The sequence below is a fragment of the Danio rerio genome, chromosome 5, assembly GCF_049306965.1.
Source record: "Danio rerio strain Tuebingen ecotype United States chromosome 5, GRCz12tu, whole genome shotgun sequence".
Lineage (NCBI taxonomy): Eukaryota > Metazoa > Chordata > Actinopteri > Cypriniformes > Danionidae > Danio > Danio rerio.
This window is the reverse complement of record NC_133180.1, coordinates 9883507-9905372: the sequence shown is the minus strand read 5'-3', so window position 1 is coordinate 9905372 and position 21866 is coordinate 9883507. Positions and strand designations below refer to the sequence as shown.

General features: G+C 34.6%; 1 protein-coding gene across 2 annotated transcripts in view; it reads left to right on the top strand.

The window, feature by feature from the left end:
• lrp13 (low-density lipoprotein receptor related-protein 13) overlaps positions 1 to 21866 on the top strand; it is a 37176-nt gene that overhangs the window by 11151 nt on the left and 4159 nt on the right. Inside the window, exons 8-20 of one of the 2 annotated variants that reach the window (XR_012406684.1) lie at positions 1700 to 1887; positions 3202 to 3385; positions 4997 to 5209; positions 5899 to 6082; positions 7952 to 8153; positions 9304 to 9468; positions 11465 to 11665; positions 13482 to 14025; positions 16998 to 17117; positions 17215 to 17325; positions 18537 to 18770; positions 20183 to 20315; positions 20404 to 20501. Coding sequence is in view for 1 of the 2 variants with exons in the window: in XM_068218214.2 (XP_068074315.1) it covers positions 1700 to 1887; positions 3202 to 3385; positions 4997 to 5209; positions 5899 to 6082; positions 7952 to 8153; positions 9304 to 9468; positions 11465 to 11665; positions 13482 to 14025; positions 16998 to 17117; positions 17215 to 17325; positions 18537 to 18770; positions 20183 to 20501 (2665 nt within the window). In the remaining variant the exon portion in view is untranslated. Of the gene's footprint in view, positions 1 to 1699; positions 1888 to 3201; positions 3386 to 4996; positions 5210 to 5898; positions 6083 to 7951; positions 8154 to 9303; positions 9469 to 11464; positions 11666 to 13481; positions 14026 to 16997; positions 17118 to 17214; positions 17326 to 18536; positions 18771 to 20182; positions 20502 to 21866 lie in introns of both variants that reach the window. The other variant, XM_068218214.2, reaches the window with a different exon arrangement.

Genomic DNA, 21866 nt, shown 5'->3' with positions numbered 1-21866 from the left:
AAATGTGCATTGCGTGCTGGAACATCTCTTTTTCGGTCATTTAACCCAATGCCAGCTTAGCCAATTATATTTCAGCACCCCGGGTTGCCTTGGTGGAAAACTAAATATTTGATTCATTTATTCATGATGGCTCATACACGTCTGCAAACAAAAAAGCTAACTCCGGTGGACAGTAGCAGACTCCGAAATGGCAGATTCAGTTCCACATGAGGTGGTTATTAATTAGCAAAAATTAATATTAAAAACTTAAACATTAGGTAAACGGGTTACATTGTAAATTGGAAATTTGCAGTAATTAGCTGTGATGGCTGTTTGCACCAGACAAAACAAAATACAGCAATTCAGAAGCACAGAATAATATCACTGCGCTGCGCTCCAGCAAAATGGCAAGATTTACAATCTAATTAATACATATTAAACCTCTTTAACATTATTAAATGTAGATGCTGGATCATTGATGAGTGTTGGCTTGCACTCAGTCACAGTTTTAAAGTTTAATTTCAAAGGGTTTATTTTAGTTTCAAGATCTGAGGTGAACCATCACGCATACAAGGAATTTGTTTTCGTAACAGAGCTTCTACAGTGCAACAGAATTACATAGAAAGGACAAAAAACACAAAATATATATATTTTAAAATAGCAGTAAATGATGAATTGGCATTTAACACCAAATAAAGCACGAGGTGTACCTGAGGTGATCATTGTAAGTTTTCTGTTGTTCAGCTGCAAGAAATAGCTGTTTCTAAAATATAAATTCCAGGTGTTGGTTAGGACAAAACTCCTTTTAATATGGAAAATATTCATTCTATTGCGTACCATTGCTTTCAGTCAGAAAATGGTTTAAATCAGCCTTAAGGCTCAATAGCCAGGCATGCTCCTGTTGGTGTTGTCAATCTGGCAACCTGCGCTTGTGTGGACTCTCCAGGAGAGGAGCCGAGTGAAAATGTGTTTTGATCCAGGAGTGCAGTACCTAGTTCAAACACTGGGTGTCAAACTTGCATACTGCACCTTTAAAGGGATAGTTAAGATAAATGTTAATTGTCATAATTTACTCCTTCAATTGTTGTAAACTTGAGTTTCTTCAGTTTTAAACTGAAAATATCATTGTGCAGGAAATTGGTTGCGGTTTTGTTCCATAGTATTTTTGTCCTGTCGTCAATGGTTAAAAGTTATCAATATTCTATAAAATATTACATTTTATGATTAACACTGCAGATGAATTGGGTGAAAAACAAATAACTCACCCAGTCTGTTGATTTACATTAGGACTTGCAAACTCTTTTGTGCTTGATTGTTCAGCTACGTATTATTTCAGCTACGAGTATTTCATGGCAAATCAATTTTGATTAAAAACATTACAATAATAACTTGCATCAATAAGAGAAACATTTCAAATTTTACATTAAAAACGTTAAATATGAAGACTTTCACTTTAATACAAGTTTACATGAATTAAAATCCTTGCAGGGGTTTTAAAGTCTTTGAATTTTTTACTTTCTAACTGATTGCTTATTGTAAGGAAGGCTTGACAATGGTTAAAGCTTGGTGGGGGTGTTTTTTGTTTTATATATATATTTTTAATAAATTTATATATGCAAATTAGTCATTATCTTGTTAAATATTGACTCGTTTGCTTTTCTAACACACAGCAATAACTTGATGTGCAGTAATAGTACTGCTCTGGTCTGTGTTTGATCAGGTGCAAGTGTGTCCTGTCCTCCCCACCTCTTCCAGTGTGGGAGTTCGGAGTGTGTGGAGTTTTCTCAACTCTGTAATGGAGTCACCAACTGTCTGGACGGGTCAGATGAGGGCGGCTCCTGTCAGACTGAGAAATGCTCTGAACAGTTAAAGTGTGCCCAAGACTGCCACAGCACACCTGCAGGAGCGGTACAGCCAACTCTGTCTGCTTTATTATGATATTACGTTATGGGATGTGAATCTTTTGTATGTTAATGGGTTAGTTTTTGTAGTAAAAATTTGGTTTCACTTTATTTTGATGGTCCCTTTTACGCATTTTGTTGAATTTAGGTTGCCTTGCATCTACTAATTCTCAAAAGTAGACTGTTAGGGTTGGGGTTAGTGTTAGTTGACATGTAAATGCAAAGTATCTTATAGTCAGTTAAATGTGTTGGAGCAGTATCAGCAAATATTAAGCAGACAGTCTACTAATACTCGAAGTAATTGGCATGTAGTTACAATGCAACGTATAGTCAATAAAATGTGCAATTGGGACCATCAAAATAGAGTGTTACCGAAAATTGTTATTAATTACTCACCCTCATGTCTTCCAATTCCCTGAAGCCTTCCTTTCATCTTGGTGGCACAAATTAAGATGCTTTAGAGGAAATCGTGGAGCTCTCATCCTCCATAGCAAGGGTCCTGAGGCATTCAGAGTACAGAAAAGAACCAAAACCATATTCAATGGAGTTCAACCGTTATCATATAATGCTCCAAGAACACTTGTGTACCAAAAATCTTTTAAAAATTACTATTACAGGTCACCTAAGGCCGGTGTCTTGCAGAGTTTTGCTCCAACCCTAATCAAACACACCTTAAACCAGCTAATCAAGGTCTTACTAGTGCTGTATCCGAAATCGCCCCTATACCCTTAAATAGTGCATAATTTGAGGGAGCAGCCATTTATATTGGTGTATGAAACCATTGTGGACGTTCTGACATCCAATATGCACTCCAATAACAAGTGTACAACCCATGCCCACTGAACAGCTAGAAGATGCCCAAAATACACTGTAAGGGTTTGCAGACATAGCTGAATCCAATCTGTGAAAGTTTCAAAATATAACGTTTGTATACATAACAGACATCAAAATACTGTTTCACTATTGATAGACAGCTCGCTAAGTGTTAAAGAACTACCACAGGGTCTGAGAAAAAAATTTAGAATCTATCTGGGAGCTTATTCCATTAACTATAAGGGATGGTGAATGAGGGCATAGGGAGCGATTTTTAATGTAGCATGGATATACTTGAAAATTTAAAGTTTAAATTTTTTTTTTATTATTTATTTATATATATATATATATATATATATATATATATATATATATATATATATATATATATATATATATAAATACTGTCTAGTTTGTGGCTCTGCCCCCAGTATGAATCTCTTATTGGTAATCAGCTTATCACTTACAGTTTTGTACTTTTGTTCACTCTTGCTTGTTCTCACTGAAGCGCTGCGGGTGCAGGATGGGCTATAAACCTGTGGATGATGGCCTGAGGTGTGCAGATGTGGATGAGTGTGTGGAGCGTCCAAACATCTGTTCACACCGCTGTAACAACACTCTAGGCTCTTTCCAGTGCTCCTGTAGTCATGGTTATGTTCTGGAACCTGATGGCCACAGCTGCAAAATCACAGGTGTATATGTGCTGCAGTTCATAATGCTAATGTTTTTGTTGTTGTTGTTAAACATGGACTCGATTTGAAGTAGTATGCATACTGGGCAGAAACACTTGACAGTTTATAAAGTTTGAAAGACCCTATGTTTTATACAAGTATCCTTTTAATATGTTTTGTAATTTTATATGACCCATTGCATGCTTGTTTGTTTCAATATGGAAGCTTGTTTCTTGTTTCTAAGGGTGTGCTTACTAGGTACAGTTGCCTTGAACCGTGCCGAAGCGCTGTTGTCCCCCCTCCTCTCCCCTGACGGCCAGCGCTCACATTGCATTTACCTTCCAAGACACAGCATGCTTTAGTTATATTGTCTTGTATTATTTTTAGTCATTTGATATGCTGTGACACGCAGTCAAATATTTTGCAGAACAGATCCACCACTTTTGACACAAATTATCTTAAGAGTCCTCGTGCTGCAGGTATTAGGAGGTTTGCTGAAGGTGCAGCTGTCGTGCAGTGAGGGGTTTGCATCTTTAATAAACTATAACAGTTTGTGTTCATTGAACAGTAAGAATGATTAATAAAACCATATGAAACAGTCCCTTAAAAGGGATGTTGCGTCTTAAGTTTAGGGTTTGGGCGCTTTTCCTCCAACCGGGCCAGGGCTGGCCAACTTAACCGCGCTGGGGCTTGATTCGAAGCACTCAAAATTGTTCAACTACCTGGAAAATGTGCCTGGGCATGGTTCGGATAGTGTAGTGTGAATGCACCCTTAGTTCCAACTCGCTGATCTGCTCAGTCTATTGTAAAGTAATTTATAAATCAATTAGGGTCATAATGTTTTGCTTAATGAAGTACAGCTAAAATCAAAATCTACATTTCTTCAATTGCAAACTAACCATGCCAGGTATTCCAGAGATCATACAAACTATATTTGACAAATTGGCCAAATTTTGTATGCATAAATGTTTCAATATGGAATCTTGTTTTCATCTTGGAATAAAAACCATATAAACATCAAGTGGGACATTTTACCTCCGTTGTGATGTTTTTCACATTTCTGTGGTAGGAGGCAGAATTGTCTGATAAGCTTGCTATTCTGAGAATAAATATTACAAACGTGCAGTCCTTTTAGTGAAAACTGCAAGTCACAATTACAAAAATCTCAATTGCAAAATGGAAACTTTAAATTCCTTGGAGAAAAGTGAATTGTGAGGTTCAAACTCATAACTGAGAAAAACATTTGAGTTGCAATTATCATTTTAGTTTTAAACACACTCCAGCTTCCTTTAACTCAGTGAGTAGCATTGGTGGTCTAAAAAGCTATTTGGATTTTCAGAGTAATGCAGATGAAAGGTCAAGTGCAATGCACAGTGCTGCATACTACATATTATAGCAGTTCAAATACTGTAGTATTACATGAATGCAAACCATACAAAGGGAAGCATGCTGTTCTGAACTTTGCCAGTGTTAATGCATGTTTACATCAAGAGCAAAAGAAAAATAGTTTCAAAAATTATTTTAATTTTATGAGACATGTAAAATAGACTTAAAACTGGCCTTTAATGGCATTTCTCATGTAATAAATTGACCTTAGCCAAAGCAGTGAGGCTAACTTCTGTACCATTTCAGGTGAGCCGTACCTGCTGGCATCAGTCCAGTCTGAGGTGTTTCTGCTGGGTCTGAGGAGCTCCAGTCTGGACATCCTGCTGTCAGCAGAGAAGAGGTTTGTCCTGTCGCTCGACTATGACTGGCAGAAGCAAAGAGTTTACTGGATCAACCTCAACACGGACACCATCAAATGGCTCTCACTGGACCAGAAGAACAAGGGAACCTTCCTTAAAGGTGAGTTGCAGTTAACCACTAAAACTATTTAAATCATTTTAAGTAATTGAAAATAGATTAAATAAAACTTTAATATTATGTAACCTAAATATCTAGACTTGAATCACAATTAAAAATGCTGCTACTTAAATGTTAAAGACATAAAAATTAACAAATTTTCATGCAGATGTTTATGCAAGTAATTTAAATAAATGTTTTGGTAGTATATTCAAAGACACTATTAGATAATACAATTAAATGTTTAAGTACTAAAATACTAAACCTGAAATTAAAAAATTTATAAAAATGACAATTTCTTAATATAAACATTTAAACATTAAAAAAAAAAAGTAAAATGATACAAGATACAAAAAAGTAATAAGAAACAATGTAAAAAGAGCCGTCTGTACTCAAATGCCATTTAGTCCCTTTCAAATCCACAAATGGCATTACTTAGACGCGCACAATATCATCAGTATGAAACTAAAGTTTTAAATAACGCTAAAAGGAGCAGTCTGTATTCTCAGCATCGTGCCCCTTTAAATTCACAAATATTAGTTATATGCTCAACATCATCTGTACAATGTGAAACAATTTTGATACTATGAACAACTTTGAATGTTTATCTTCTAAACTGTCACTGTTTTTAAGCACACTCGCTTTCAGATATCTTGAAAACTAACAATAACCTTACCAACATCTAAAAAAAGGTATCAGTGCAGACAGTCTTGCAGTGGACTGGGTGGCAAGGAACCTCTACTGGACTGACAGTGAAAACAGTCAGATCAATGCTGTGAGGCTGGACAGTGAGATCGGCAGATCAACAGATCGAGTCATGATCCTGGGAGAAGATCTGGGACAGCTGCGCTCCATCGCCCTGATGCCACAGAAAGGGTTCGAAATGGCCATTCTTATGATTCCTTATTGGTTAAAGCAGTGTTTCTCAACCACCTTTCTGGAAGACCACCAGCTTTGCACATATTCCTAAGTCTCCTTAATTAAACACACCTAATTCAGATCATTGGCTTATTAGCAGAGACTAAAAGACTTGTAATGGGTGTGATGGACAAAGGAGACACCCAGTGTTGGCGGTCCTCCAGGAACATGGTTGAGAAACACTGGGCTAAAGGGATGGTTCACCCAAAAATAAAAATTCTGCTGTTATTCGCCCCCACAATCGCTGCACACCTTTTAAAAATTAAGAAATTTTAGGTGAAATGTGAGAGCTCTCTTATCCTACAATGACAGTAATAGCCCAGAGATGTTTAAAGTACAGAAAATGAACCAAAAACATTGTTTAAAAGTCGTTATGACTTCAGTGATTCAACTGTAATCATGCGAAGCTACAAGAACACTTGTGTGGGGAAAAACGGAAAAATATTACTGTATGTAATGTGTTCTCTTCCTTGTCAATGTTTTTTTTCCATTGGAGTCAGCTGCACAACACATGTATTGCCCATAGTAAACACACATCCTGATTTGATGTGGAAGACTTAAGATTTTCATGGACTTCTATTCATATGCATGCGAATGCTTCAGACACAAAACTGAAGCTTAATTTTCATGTAGCTGTTTTCCAAAGTTCAAGCATAGTTCTCATTATGTGAACGTGGGAGAAATGGATCAAAACATGACCTTTCTGTACACAAATGTAAAATATGGAGCAGTTGCTTGTTTTATCAATGTCGCATCATCTTGTTTTATCCCACCCCCTTTTCTCTACGATTGTCTGACCAAAAGCTCAGTACAGTTTTTACAATTTTTATTTATTTATTTTTATTTATTTATTTATTTTTTTTTTTGACGTTCTTGGAGCTTAGTTTGATTACAGTTGAACCACTGAAGTCATATGGATTGTTTTGAAAATATTTTTGGATCCTTCTCTGGACTATTACTGCCTTTAGAGGATGAGATAGCTCTAAGATATCATCTAAAATCTCTTAATTTGTGTTTAGAAGGTATATCTGGATTAAAATTACACGATGGTGAGTATTAACAGAATTGTTTTTTTTTTTAAATGAACCAACCCTTTAAGTTAAATTTATCTGACCAAATACTTATCAGAACTTTCACAAATCATGTTACTTACTATCACAAAAGTTACTTATGCTCATGAAGGATGCATTTATTTTGTATATATCTAATTATATCTAATCAGAAATGTATTCAAAATCAAGATTGAGTTAATATTTTTTTTTAATTTGTTTTCATTTTAATATTGTAACCACTTAATTTATTCAAAATATACAGTTAAGCTTATTATTATCGTTACTACAGACATAACAAAAAGTACCTTTACTATATGCATGTATGAAAGTACAGATATGGGGAAAATAAGACTATTAGAAGACTAAGATTGTTAGGTGTGGGTTTGAGTAAAGTGTTTTTAAAGGTCTGATGTACATTTTCTCTGAATTTAGAACAAAAAAAATAATAATTTAGAGCTTTTCCTCACAAAATGACAATTGGTCAGAATAACTCCTGTGAAGTAAACTAACCTTAGGTCAAACAATATTGTGCTTAATTACTATAAATGTTCTCTTTTTGTTTTATTTTGACCATTAAATTTCATTTTCCATTTAGTGTTTTGACCATTTCAGTCAAAACATGCTTTAAATGTCAGAATTGTATTTCAAATAAGGAAGAACTGGAATCAGTAGTTTTATATAAAGCCAAAATCACATTTTGCACACACAACTGCTTATAATGAATCCAGGGAAACTAAGGCTTTGTTGTCATATGTTGATATTGTCCTCCTCCCAGAATAATGTTCTGGTCAGAAACTGGGGACGAGGCTCAGATTGAAAGAGCAGGAATGGACGGTTCAGACAGACGTGTGCTGGTCAGTAAATCTCTGCGGTGGCCGGTCAGTCTGACCGTCGACTCCCTGCATCAAAGGATCTACTGGACTGATGAGAAACTCAAGTGCATCGGTTCAGCTAACATTGACGGAGGAGATGTAAAGGTATCGGATGCAAGTTACTGATGCAACTTACAGATGAGGCTGTCATTCAAATAATATTAATACACAATAATTGTGGGTAACACTTTAGAACAATGGTCCATTAGTTAATGTATTTACTAACATAACCTATGTATGAATAATATTGTAAGTCATTTATTAATCATTGTTCAACATTAACCAATGCATTATTACAATCCAAAGTTGTGCTTGTTAACATTAGTTGATGAACAGTGTGGTGACAAGAACTAACGTTCTATAATATTAACAAAGTTGAATAAATACAGTAATTATTAATAAATGCATTAACTAATGGACCATTATTTTTAAGTGTTACCTAATGTTGTATTAATGTTAATGTATTTGTCGACAAACCACGAACAATACATTTATTACAATGTTTAAATGTTAATTAATGTTCATTAATAGTTTAACTTTGTGCATTAATGTTAATAAGCATGAATTTGGATTTTAGTAAATGTTGATCTGATTATTAAATGCTGTTCAAGTGTTGTTCATACTTGGTTCATGTTAGTAAATGAGCATTAACTAATGAAACCTATTGTAAAGTGTGACCAATTATTGACATGATGCTTAGATACTATTAATCACAAATTCAAATTCACTGACAAATTCCCCCAAAAAGCATGAGGAAAATCTTTCCTCAAAAGAAATGTATTTAAAATTATTAATTAGATTTTAATGTAATATATTACACAAATATTTAGGCTAATAACTATTAGGCTAGGCAATTTGTTTTTGTGTTAAGCTAGATTCATATTTGGATCTATATATAACATTTACTGCTCAAATCATTTGTTTACCAGCATTTTTTTTATGGTTTTACAAAAGTTCCAACAGGTTTGCAATAAGACAGAAATGTCATTTTTGGTAAATTATCACTTCATTTTTATTTTATTAAATTGTTTTATTAATATGAAAATATGAAATTGTTAAATGATCTGCTAAAAAAAGAAACTACAACTGGCAATAGATGGCAGTAAAAGTCATTGCTTCATTTATTCAGTCGATTCTTTCCCAAGTTTCTTTGATACTTTAAGCAATGAAACAGAGTAACTAATTAATAATGCAGTGTTTAAAAAAATTATAACCTTCAATCTTTTTAATCTCTTAATTTTTCATGATTTCATAGCTCTTGCAGCTCATGGAAACCCCCAGTCCATTCTCAGTCTCAGTCTTCAATGATCAGGTCTACTGGTCTGATACCAAAAGAGGAACCATTCAGAGAGCTCACAAAACCACAGGAAAACAGCGCCAAGTCCTGCTCAAACGTCCCGGACAGCCATTCGGATTGAAGGCAAGTATTTCAGACCTCTGTGATCATCTTACATTACACACTTCTAGAAATATAATGTATATTGCTTGATATTAAACAATCCCCCTCTATTTCAGTGTTTTAAGTCTGCTTTAAGACCTAGCTATTTTCTCTTGCTTTGGTTAATCCTTGATATTGATTCTATTGCTTTTGATCAATCTGATCGTAGCAGCATAGTGGCTTACTGGTCAGCCTCACAGCAGTACGGTCACTGGTTTAAGTCCCGGCTAGGCCTGTTAGTGTTTCTGTGTGGAGTTTGCATGTTCTCTGGTTTCCCCCATAACTATAAATGTGAGGGTGTGGGTGTTTCCTAGTACTGGGTTGCAGCTGGAAGGGCATTCCACTGTGACGACTCCTGATAAATCAGAGACTGAGCTGAAGGAGAATAAATGAATAAGTAATCTGAATCTTTTATTACTGAATCTTATGTTCCAATCTCTTTTATGAATGTAAATTTTATTTTTTTTTTTTTACTACCCCTATAAACAAAACTTTGTTTTTAAGCGTTTTATGAATAGTTTTTTTTTTTGGTATGTGTTTTGGTTTGGAATATTTTCTAACTAACATGACTTGCATTTATTTAATATGCATATAAATTAGTTTTAATTATTTTGTGTAGTTCTATTTCTGCGTTTAAGTCCATTTTAAAGACCCATCTATTTTCTCTTGCTTTTATTAATCCTTGTTTATCGGTTCTATTATTGCTTTAATTTATATTTTTTCAATTTATTTACTGATATCCGAGTCTTTTTTTACTTTATTGTTTATTTTATTATCTTATCTTCTAAACTATATTTTACCACTCCTATAAACATTTGGTTGTTTTTTAATGTGTTTTATAGAGTATTTTTATCTTGTATGTGCCCTGATTTTAGTATATTTACTAACTAACTACAGGGGTGGCCAACCCTGTTCCTGGAGAGCCACCTTCCTGCAGATTTCACTTGCTACCCATATCAAACGCACCTGAACCAATTAATTAGGACCTGAACACCACGTGATAATTACAGGCAAGTGTGTTTGATATGGGTTGCAACTGAAATCTGCAGTAAGGTGGCTCTCCAGTAACAGGGTTGGTCACCCCTACTAACATGACTCATTTAATATGCATATAGATTTCTGATATTTTATTTATTTGTATTGTTTTACTTTAAGTCTGCTTTAAATACTCACCTATTTACTCTCACCTTTAGTAATCCTTCATTATTGCTTTTAATTAATCTGATAGTCTTGTTTACTTTTATTATCTTCTAACCTATATTTTACTACTCCTATAACATTTGCTTAAGTGTTTTATACATAGTTTTTTGTGTCTGTTTTGATTTGGTATATCCCTATAGATTTCTGATATTTTATTTTGTGTTTTACTTCAGTGTTTAAGTCTGTTTTAAAGACTTCTCTACTTACACTTGCTTTTATTAATCCTTAATTGAGTCTATTATTGCTTTTGATTAATCTGATATTCTTGTTTACTTCATTTATTTTCTTCTAAATTATTTTACTACTCCTATAAACAGCACTTGTGTTTTGCTTTGATATTTTTACTGATAAAGTCTGCTTTAAAGACTTATATTTTATTAATGCTTAATTATTGATTTTATTACTGCTTTAATTGATTAATCTGAGTCTTGTTTACATTTATCACTTTATTTTATTATCTTCTAATCTAGATTTTATTACTCCTATATACGTTTTTTTTTTTTTATGTTTTATACAAAGTATTTTTATTTTGTGTGTTTTGGTTTGGTATGTTTACTAACTAGCCTAACTTATTTAATATGCATATTAATTTACATTGCTTTCATTTTGTGTTCTATTTTTATGTTAATGCTCTGTATTTCATATTCATCTGCATTATTTGCCAGTAAGTAAATCAATAGGTTTATGTAAAAAGAAATGTAGTACTGTATTGTACAATACCAAATAAAGCATGATAGAGGCTCTTTATAACTGGTGAGATGTTTGTGTGTGTGCGCAGGTCATTCATGGTCTCCTCCAAGAGGACGTCTCGAACCCCTGTGAGTCCCAGGGCTGCTCTCACCTGTGTGTTTTAGCTCCGGGGCTGAAAGCTGTGTGCAAGTGTTCGACTCAGTTCCTGCTGGATGAAGATGGCCTGACCTGCTCCAAACCCAAAGACTCATCCTTCTTGCTGTTTCTCTCTCCTGCTGCAGTCACTCAGGTGTTCCTGTTGGTTACAGACGAACGTTATTAATGTAGCATGTTTTACATTGGGTAATAATAGACATTTTTCGCATTTCCGGGTTTCTCAGTTGCAGAAGTCATCATAGTTGGGTAAACTAAGTGCAGTGAATGGGAGAGTACAACATATACTTTTTTTTTACAACCCTGTTTGCTGAAATATTAAAAGAAAAACTCCACGATGGTGTTATCAAGACTTTCAGAAAAAGAAAACAAGTGAGAGACTGATAACAGCCAGAAGAGAGAGTCATATTTACTGTCCTGCCCATAGACACTGCATTACAAACGCGTTGCACAAGTGGCAATTTGATGGAATGATGATATAATACATTCATATAAATGTTCATAGGTTTTTTTTAAGTCAAAATATTTAAATTATTCAAGGATTTAAGATGCTGATGACCGTTATACACATTGTGACAGTCTTCTGAAAAGAGTTCATAATAGGCTTGTATGGAATCTGAAGATTTCTTTGAGTCTATAGTATAAATATTTTTATTCAGTTATTATATAAATTTTATTATATTATTATTATTATTATTATTAAATATGCAAATGTTGATTTATTGACAATACAGTTTTATTGACAGTATTATTTTCTGTCTTTTAGTTGATATATCAGGGACTGAATTTGTTTACCAAACATAATTGGATCTAATTGGATTTGCATTGTAAATCTAAGTTTTATTTGTTTATTTTTTATTTATTTTTTTATTTTTTTACTATGCTCAAAATAATTCCACAAATTAAGATGCTTTACAATCTTCTATACAGAAATGCCAAATCATGTCTGGCCATCTATTGTCTGGCCCTGGTAATAAGTTATAGTCTGTGCGATGCTTACATTGGTGAAAAGAGTACTGAAAAATCAGAACCATTACTTGGCTAAAAGTGTAGTGCAAGTAGAGTACATATTACTCAACGTATGAGTAAAAAGACCTTACTAAAGTACTCGTGAGTAGTATTTTGCTGTAAAAAGCTGATGCATTAACATGTTTTTGTGGATGTGTGTAAACCTGACTTTCTATAGTCCATTTATTTATTGTCATTATATGAGGCACACAGCATCATAAGACATTATTAATAGGTTTGATTTAGGTCGTGACGTCAGGAAACCAAAAATTCAATGTCCAGCCAGCGTCTTAGGACAACATTATTTTGATGTCCAATAATGACATCAACTGATGTTGATATTTGGGTTGTTGGAAAGTAGTGGAGTAAAAGAACTGATACAGCACTAAAAATGTCCTCTAAGTGAAAGTATACATTTTTAAAACTACTTAGTAAATTACAATTTAAAAGAAAAACTACTTACAGAAATTTGATCATTTGTAATCTGTAAATTTACATCACTGGTGCTTTGTATAATTTTAGCAAATTGTGTTTGGGCACACCTGTTTTCATGCTTGAAGGATTTATAAATTTGATTCATAAATTTGAGATGGTCTAATGGAACAGCTATGACATTTAAAACAATAAAAATATTAATAAATGAATGAATCCATGAAAGAAATGTGATGTTTCAGCAATAGTAATATACATTATTGCGAGAACTTTAAAATAGATCACTATTTTGATCAAACTGGCTTAGACATTTCATTAAGGAATCTATTTTTCAGGAGGTTAATCGTTTATCATTCAACTGTATACATTAAATTCTCAATAATAAAAGCAATATTGAAAGTCCTACTTGCCAAACATTCCTACAGCTGATTCCAATATCTTCCATGCATGCTCCACATGTAGTTGGATTGGTTCATTTTAACCCAGTAAACCCATTTGGCCTCTGTCCCCAGGTGTATCTACAGAACAGACACAGTGACGTGACCCCTCAGAAGTGGCCCGAGCATCGCCGTTTTGACCTTCCCAAAATGAACCACCCAAACATGCTTGATTTAGTACTGCGAGACCTCACGCTGTACGTGTCGGACACGGATCAGCCACTCGTGGGGCTCTTCAAGATGAAGGACGCTGCGCTGGTGCCCCGTGGAAAACTCTTCCAGCTCCACAAAGACTCTGTGAGGGTGTTTTCGGTGGACTGGATCACTCTGAACGTATACTGGAGCAGTGAGAAGCTACCCGGCATACAGGTCACTTCACCGGATGGCAGATTCACCAGTGTTTTAATACGGGAAGGTGTGGGAATCATTGAATCCATTGGTTTGGAGCCGCCAAGTGGACGCCTCTGCTTCTCAAACAGGATCCAAGAGGGAAAGATGAGCATGGTGGAGTGTGTGTTTATGAATGGACTGAACAGGACTGTGGTGTGGAGAAATTCAGTCCGGCCGACTTCACTGATCTTGACGGATGAAGGGAATCGAGTCTACTGGGCTGATACTGGTGGGTTTTTATTTCCGCTATCATACAGCTGAAGTCAAAATGATTCGCCCTCCTGTGTTTTTATTTATATAACGTATAACAGTTCTGTCTGGTTCTCGAAGCTGATAGCGTGATATATTTAAGTAACATCAGCACCCGTACAGCCTCTTTACCCTTTGTGTATTACTCCGCCCACATACAACCAGCAAAAAGCAGACACTACAGATCTAAAGTTTAAAAGATGCTTGCTCAGCTGTTTAACTGTCAGCTTATGATTTGAATCCAACGCGGAAGAAAGTAGTTCCTCATACAAAAGGGTTTTTGAGACTCCATGTTTGATTTTGTTTTTATATACACAATTATGCCGTCAAACTGTATAAACGCAATATCACACTCGTAGCAGTGCGATATGGCAACGCACACCTCCCACCAGTGCCGATATACAGCCATAATCACACTGCTACTTATATTGATAGTATATGATATTGCTTATATATTATATATAAACACAGGAGGGCGAATCATTTTGAGTAAATTATTTACAGTATTCCCTATATTTTTTTTCTTCTGTAAAAAGCCTTATTTGTTTTATTGGCTAAAATAAAAGCTGTTTCATTTTTTTAACTATTTTAAGGTGAATATTATTAGCCCCCTTAAACAATACTTTTTCTTTTGTCTAAATTGATATACAATGACTTGCCTAATTACCACAACAGTGCTTTCCACTGGTCTGAAATATACTTGTGGTGGTAGCCAGATTGAAACACCTTTTACCCACGTCACATGCTACATCCATAATGTGATTTTTGACAATATTTTTATTTAATGACAGTGTTATGATGTTTTTCAATGGGTTATTAAAAGTTCAGGTTGCTTTATTGGCATGAAAGTTTGTGTAGGCTTACTGCCAAAGCATTTTAGATATGTATAAAATTTAATATATTAACATCAAATTAAAATAAACGGCACATTAGAAATAAATTACAGAAAAATTAATAGAAACAGGCAATATCTCAAATTATAATAATTACAATAAGGCAAATGAGTTGATTTAACAATTACTAATGGTGTACATATATTTTGCAGTTAGCTTGGATGTAGTTTCGTCCTTTGAGTATATAGTAAAGTTTTCGAAGTCATTTAGATTTAAAGAATGAATAATTTAATGTTTTCCTCGCTCTCGTGGCTATAATTAAAGACGACTTTATAAAGCAAAAGCCAAATCCTGGACATTTTAGGAGATTTAGAATCCTTGGCATTTTAATCCCAAAAGATGCATCTCTCTGGGTCTGCAGAGCTTATGAGATTGTCTGTGGGAGTTTTGATAGTTGGCGTACACAACAAGCAGTAGCTATGAAACTTGTATGGTAAGAATATTTTCCACGAATTGCCATAAGATAGCGTTGAATTTTGCCCTGGTTAATCGTGAATGTTTGGTTATCTTGGGTGAAAACAAATAAATTGTAAAATGATGATTAGAATAATAGTAAGAAATTGTCACCAAATATACTTGGGCAGGCTGTTAATATATCTGGGTGGCCCGCCCAAGAAGTCTGTGTGGGAAGCTCTGCCTATTTCGCCTAATTAATCCAGTTAAGCCTTTAAATGTCATTTTAAGCCGAATAACAGCATCTTTAAAAATATCTAGTAAAATATTATGTACAGTCATCATGGCAAAGAGTCGGTTATTAAAACTTATGTTTAGAAATGTTGAAGAAAATCTTTCCATTTAAACAGAAATTGGGGGAAAATATACAGGGGGGTGGGGGGTAATAATTCTGACTTAGACTACATGTTAGGGATAAAGCACATACAGGCGGTAATTGCAAAATAAGTCCCCACAGGCTTATCGGCTGTCCTACAGACTTGTTGTAAAAAAAAAACCTTCTGCAGGAAAACAAAATAAACGTCTGAATGTACTCTTATCCTGGTTTTTACATACTTGCTTTCCACAAAATGTAAAATTACCCAACATTGTTCTAAGCTGTAATAGTTTGGTTATTAATTAAATGCAGAGACCGAAATCTGCTACCTACTATCCATTAACCTACTAATTATTCGGTCACAACAAGGCAAACTGTGAGAAGCCTGAGCATATGGATGTGAATGTATTTACTGACGATAAAAAAGGATTTGAAGTGTCTGGACATGCATGTTGTTGGTTCCAGTGGTGGTTATCTGGGGATATTACACTGTTGTCTGGAATACTTGATTCTGATTGGTCAGTTGCAACATTCCAGGGTATGTTATTCCCAGATAACAACTGCTGAATAACACGGGGACATCCTGGAATAATAATAATAATAATAATAATAATATAAATGGTCACGCATTACTATAAGGTTTCATTAATGTATTTACTAACATGTACTACTAATAATAAATAATACTTAACACCATTTATTAATCATAGTTCAACATTTACTAATGCATCAACATCCAAATTCATGCTAGTTAACATTAGTTAATGTGAACTATGAAAAAACTGCATCATTTACAAATGTTAACTAAACATTTATACATTAATACCATAATAATTTAGTAGTAGTAGTGTTTTTTTCTTTTTCTTTAAAAGAAAGATTAAAATAAACAATCACTCTTGTTCTATGTAAAAGAAAGAAATAAAAATGGGATGGATGAAACTATGACTAAAGATTATAATAAATTAATAATGTAGTATTTATAATAGTAAAAAATTATTTAATACTTTGATTTACTGATTGTTAATGAGTGAAACTCGATATAAAAAAGTATGCAAATGTTTGTTTTTGTACATTTGTAAAAAAACAAAAACAAAAATGAAATCTTAGTTGAATCAAATTAATTTTTCCAGACAACTCTAATTCCATCAGTCAATTGACCAAACATTTTACGTTGCACTTTGAATAACAAAATAATCTGTGTGTGTGTTTGTGTACACCTCTGTATCTCAATGTTAATACAAACGTTTATATTTACAAATGCATCAGTAATGTTTATGGTCTTTTCTCAAGGTCTGGCGGTAATTGCTTCGGTTGGCACAGATGGTTCCGGATACAAGGAAATAAAAACAGAAGAAGGCCTGATGGCATTTACTTTGGTCAACAAAGTGCTTGTTTGGATCACTAAAAAAGGTACGGGAGATTTTAATGGGGATGGTTTTTATTGTACTGGTAAAAACAGGTCATTTTATTTTATGAAGGCTTTTACCTAATGGTGTTTGTGGTTTAGACTCCACTAAGTGTTGGTTCAGTGAAGATGAGCAGCGGTCAGGAAAACTCTGGTTTGAAGTGGACACTGAGATCGTCAACCTGAAAGCATTCACAAAGTCGAGACAGAAAGGTGAGCAGGAAATAGTTCCAAACATGATTAAATTTACCATTATGCGGGTCAATAATAGAGTAAAATGACTAGTTATTACCATGCAGTACTTCCCTACTTCACTGGTTAACTTAAAAAATAAACACATTTTGTAATGTTGTCTAAAAGTATATGATCAAATGTGCATATGAGGCATTATTTCATTAAGCGTGTACTAATTTGCATTCTTAGCAGGAAAATGTAAATTATAAATATAAATGTAAATATAAAGCCAAGGATTTCACAGGTCTACTACAATTCAGTAAACAATGTGATTAGCCAGAATAACATACAGCATATACAGTATTGTTCAAAACAATAGCAGTACAATGTGACTAAGCAGAATAATCCAGGTTTTTAGTATGTATTTTTTATTGATACATGGCAAACAAGTTACCATTCTCAGAAAACAAGACTCTGCATTCATGAAATGCACGCTCTTAACGCTGGGCAATTCTAGTTAGTAACATTGTACTGCTATTATTTTGATCAATACGGTATATTTATGTTATTTATGTAAATGTTTTTGTAGAATCAGTGAAATTTTGTATGACTATTCCTCTGAGAAAACCTTTTAGAATATAGATATGAATAAAATCTCCACTTACCTGCAACTAATAATTGTTTGAGAACTATTTGAAAAAAGGCTTAAACTTAGTTCCTCAGTCCAGACTGAAACGTAGTGGGGACAGAGCTTTCTCTGTGGCAGGTCCTCGGTTGTGGAACACCTTGCCCCTTGAGATTAGAATGTCTCCTTCATTTATTTTTAAATCACTTCCTAAAACGTACCTTTTTAGCTTGGCTTTTTAATATTAATTTAATAGTCCTTTCTACTGCTACATTTTTACTGCTACAAGTCTTTTTATTATTACTATTTTATTACGAATACTTGATTATTATTATTATTATTTATTATTATTATTATTATTATGTACAGCACTTTGTGCTCAATAAATAAATGAACTTAAACTTGAAAAATATGCATTGCGATTGAAAAAAAAAAAAAGTGACAATGGAAAAAAACTCCTAATGAAAAGTGAGGGAAACTATTTCCGTTAACCTGAACTGTTAATTGTAGGCAATAAAAGGAAAATTGAAGGAGTGATCAGATTTGATGCGTAATCAGTTCAAAGTAAGATGCATTCAGACAGTATGGTGAAACCTTGATCGCTGACTGGTCTTTCCTGTTTCAGGCACTAATCTCTGCTCTAATGGTAATGGTGGCTGCAATCAGCTCTGTCTGGCGTTCCCGGGAGGAAAGACGTGTCGTTGTGCTCATGATCATCGTCTGCTCGATGACGGAGACTGTAGACTTGAGTCCCACTGTCCTGAAAACAGCAAACCATGTCTGAGCGAAGACATGTGCCTTCCTCTGGAGCAGTTCTGCAATGGCGTCGCAGATTGTCCAGATCATTCTGACGAGAACTGTGAGAAATTGATCATTGTTTTTTATTGTTTTACTTTAAACAATTGTTTTACTGATGCATATTAGTCAGAGTTACAATATTAAATATAAAGAATCAGCAAGACGTCAATTGTTACAATCTATCAGTAGAAAACTAAAGGAGTTCACGTTTCTTCCTCTGAATCAAACAGTACAATTATATATTCTTGCATCAAAAACAAGGCAAAACACAAATAAAAAAAATCTATAATAACATTATAAAAAAGCCAACACATGTTGGGCTATATAGTAATACAAAAACATATATAAAAATATAAATTTGCAAAAGGTACAGCAGTAAAAAAAAGAAATGTAAATTCAAAAATATTTCCTGCTTGCTTTTTTTGCAAAATTGATACAAGTATGGTCTAAAATTTCATTCTTTGTGGTATTAAAAAGGTCTTAATGTCTTAAATATAACTCAAATTAAACCTGCAGATTGCCTGACTTGCACAGATGTCAAACCTGAAGCTACATACATTTTCAAAAACGGTATTTACATAAATCGTTTAATGTGACGTAGCAGCTTTACACTAAACTCTGAAAATCCTGCAGTCTGAACTCCGCATAAAGCGGGTCTGTGTCTGCTCTAAGTAGTCGTGGCACAGATGTTTTCCCACTGCATGACTATCTGGAGCAGCATTTCATCACTGCTGTTTACACTGCAGGATGGACTGGCGTTAGGGAGTTAGGCGTTAGGGACCCAAACTACATCTCACAACCAAACACGCGCGAGAAGTGACATGGAAACAACACAATGTCACGTAGTATTTCTTGTTATGGATTACATAATGAGAAAGAAGCCTTTAATGGAGTAGAAAATGGACTTATTTTGCTCACCTGGCTTTAGAAGGGAATTGGCAATTTCTCTCAAACGTTTTTGACCCAGTTTTGCTCAGATGATACGTCAAACAGACACGGGTGCTAAATTTACACTGGCTTTTCCTGGGTCTAAAAGCCCAGAGAAGTCATTTTAACTTCTCCCCTAACCTCCCGCTGGCCTGCAACTACCCATACTAGTGGATGCTGCTCTCTCATTGGCTGTAGGTAATCGCAGATGTTATTTTCAATCAGAACACATTTAACACAACATGATTTTGAATCACTGACAGCTCCAGATTTTTAGCATGCTGAATGGGTATCAGCGACTCATCTGCAATTCTTTCAGATCATGTCTTTGGGGGTTCACAATGTTTTATTGTTACTCGCGTGAACGAGCACTTATTTACCTGTGATTTCAGACATTTGTCGGCGAGTAAAAATCAGGGCTAAAATCATGCAGTCTGAACTTGGCATTAGGAGCATCTTAAATGATTTGAATGTCTTTTTAAAAATTATCTAGTCTGCTCTGCAGTCTGTAAAATTAATTCTATTCTCATTATTTTTGTTTTTCAGGTCTTGATGATAAACAGTATAAAACGATTGGGATCAATCCTAAATCGTTTGCTCCAGGTTTGAGTGAGAACATCGTCCCGGCGAATGTGGAGTCAGAGATGTGTGACATTAAGCTGTGTAAAGGGAACGGCAAGTGTGTGAGCCGGAACGGCAAGACTGTGTGTGACTGTCATCCAGAATTTAGCGGTGAAAACTGTGAGAATCGTTCAGGTCTCTTGCAGGGACCCGTCCTGTATGGAGTGATTGGACTGTGTGCTGGTGTGGTGGTCCTGGCAGTCACTGTCGGCATCATTCAGAGGAAGAAAGCCACAAATCAAAGGTATGCTCTAATCAGATAACTGGCATTTACTGCATGGGTTTAATTAGCTAGAGCATGGGTCTCAAACTTAATTTCTGAAGGGCTGCAGCTCTGCACAGTTTAGCTTTAACCACCTCCAACTCGCGCCTGCTTAATATGACCCATTTCCACTGAGAGGGACAGTATAGTACGGGTCACCTTTATCAAGCTTGCATTTCCACTGCTAAAAGGGTACCTTTGGTGGACGTGGTGTATGACAGTTTCAGACAACGTCATTTTTACTTGAGGAAATGTCACAGTAATGCCGTACATGTCGTTCACAAATCATACGAGAAGCACTTCTCACAAAACAGGAGCTTTATACACGTAAATACTTGTGTAAAAATGTGCATTACTAACCTTTCTATCAATTTGATTTAAATATAACTGTAAGTCTATGATTCTGCAACGTCTGCAATTATCTGAAATGTATATTATGTATAATATTATGAGCAATGCTCCGTTTAAGCCTTCGCCATAATGGTTTTGTCATACCATGGCTCAAAATTAACTTTTTTACTTGGTAACACTAGTGCTCCCAACTTCAAATATTTAGGAGCATCAGAAAAAAATGTAGAAGCACCCATCAAAAATGAATGAGCACCATTGCAAATTGTATTTTAAGGGATTTATTGTATTTTAAAACAGCATCAATTAGGACTAGAAAAACCCAGAAACAACTATCTAACTAATGCTGAGATGACCTATTGATATTTGTGTAATAATTCCAAAACGAATGTCTAATAATTATAAAATATTAATGATGATGACAATGTCAATAATACTAACAATGAATTACTTTTCTCATTATGATGCTGCTTTAAATGTGCTTGATTGCGAGTTATCTGCAATAAAGTCCTACTGTTACTTTATGAAAAATAAATTTAGGGTTTGCATCAAACACACATGAAGCATTGCAGTAAGAAATATTTATTTTGTACTGCTGTTTTTATATGCTTGTCAATTTAATCAATATTTCTGCTACAAAATAAACGAAAGACTATAAATCATTCAATGCTGAAAGCTGCAAAACAGTCATCAGTAACTAAATAGCAAAATAATATACACCTCAACAAAGAATTGAGAAAAAGTAAAGTCTCACTTCCACTCTTTAAAAGTATGGTTTGGGTTTGTCATTTTAAGAGTGCTTTCACACCTGTGAATCGATTCAGTTGTTCCGAAACAGATTACAAATGTTACATTGTTGCTCTTTGCTCTTGGAGCGGTTCGCTTTCACATTGCAAAGTTTCTAATCGGACCAAAAGAGATAAACTCTCCTCACATTGGTCAGAGTGTCAGGGTTTATTTTGCAGGGTCCCGCTAAACTATCAGTTGAGGTGGTGGTTT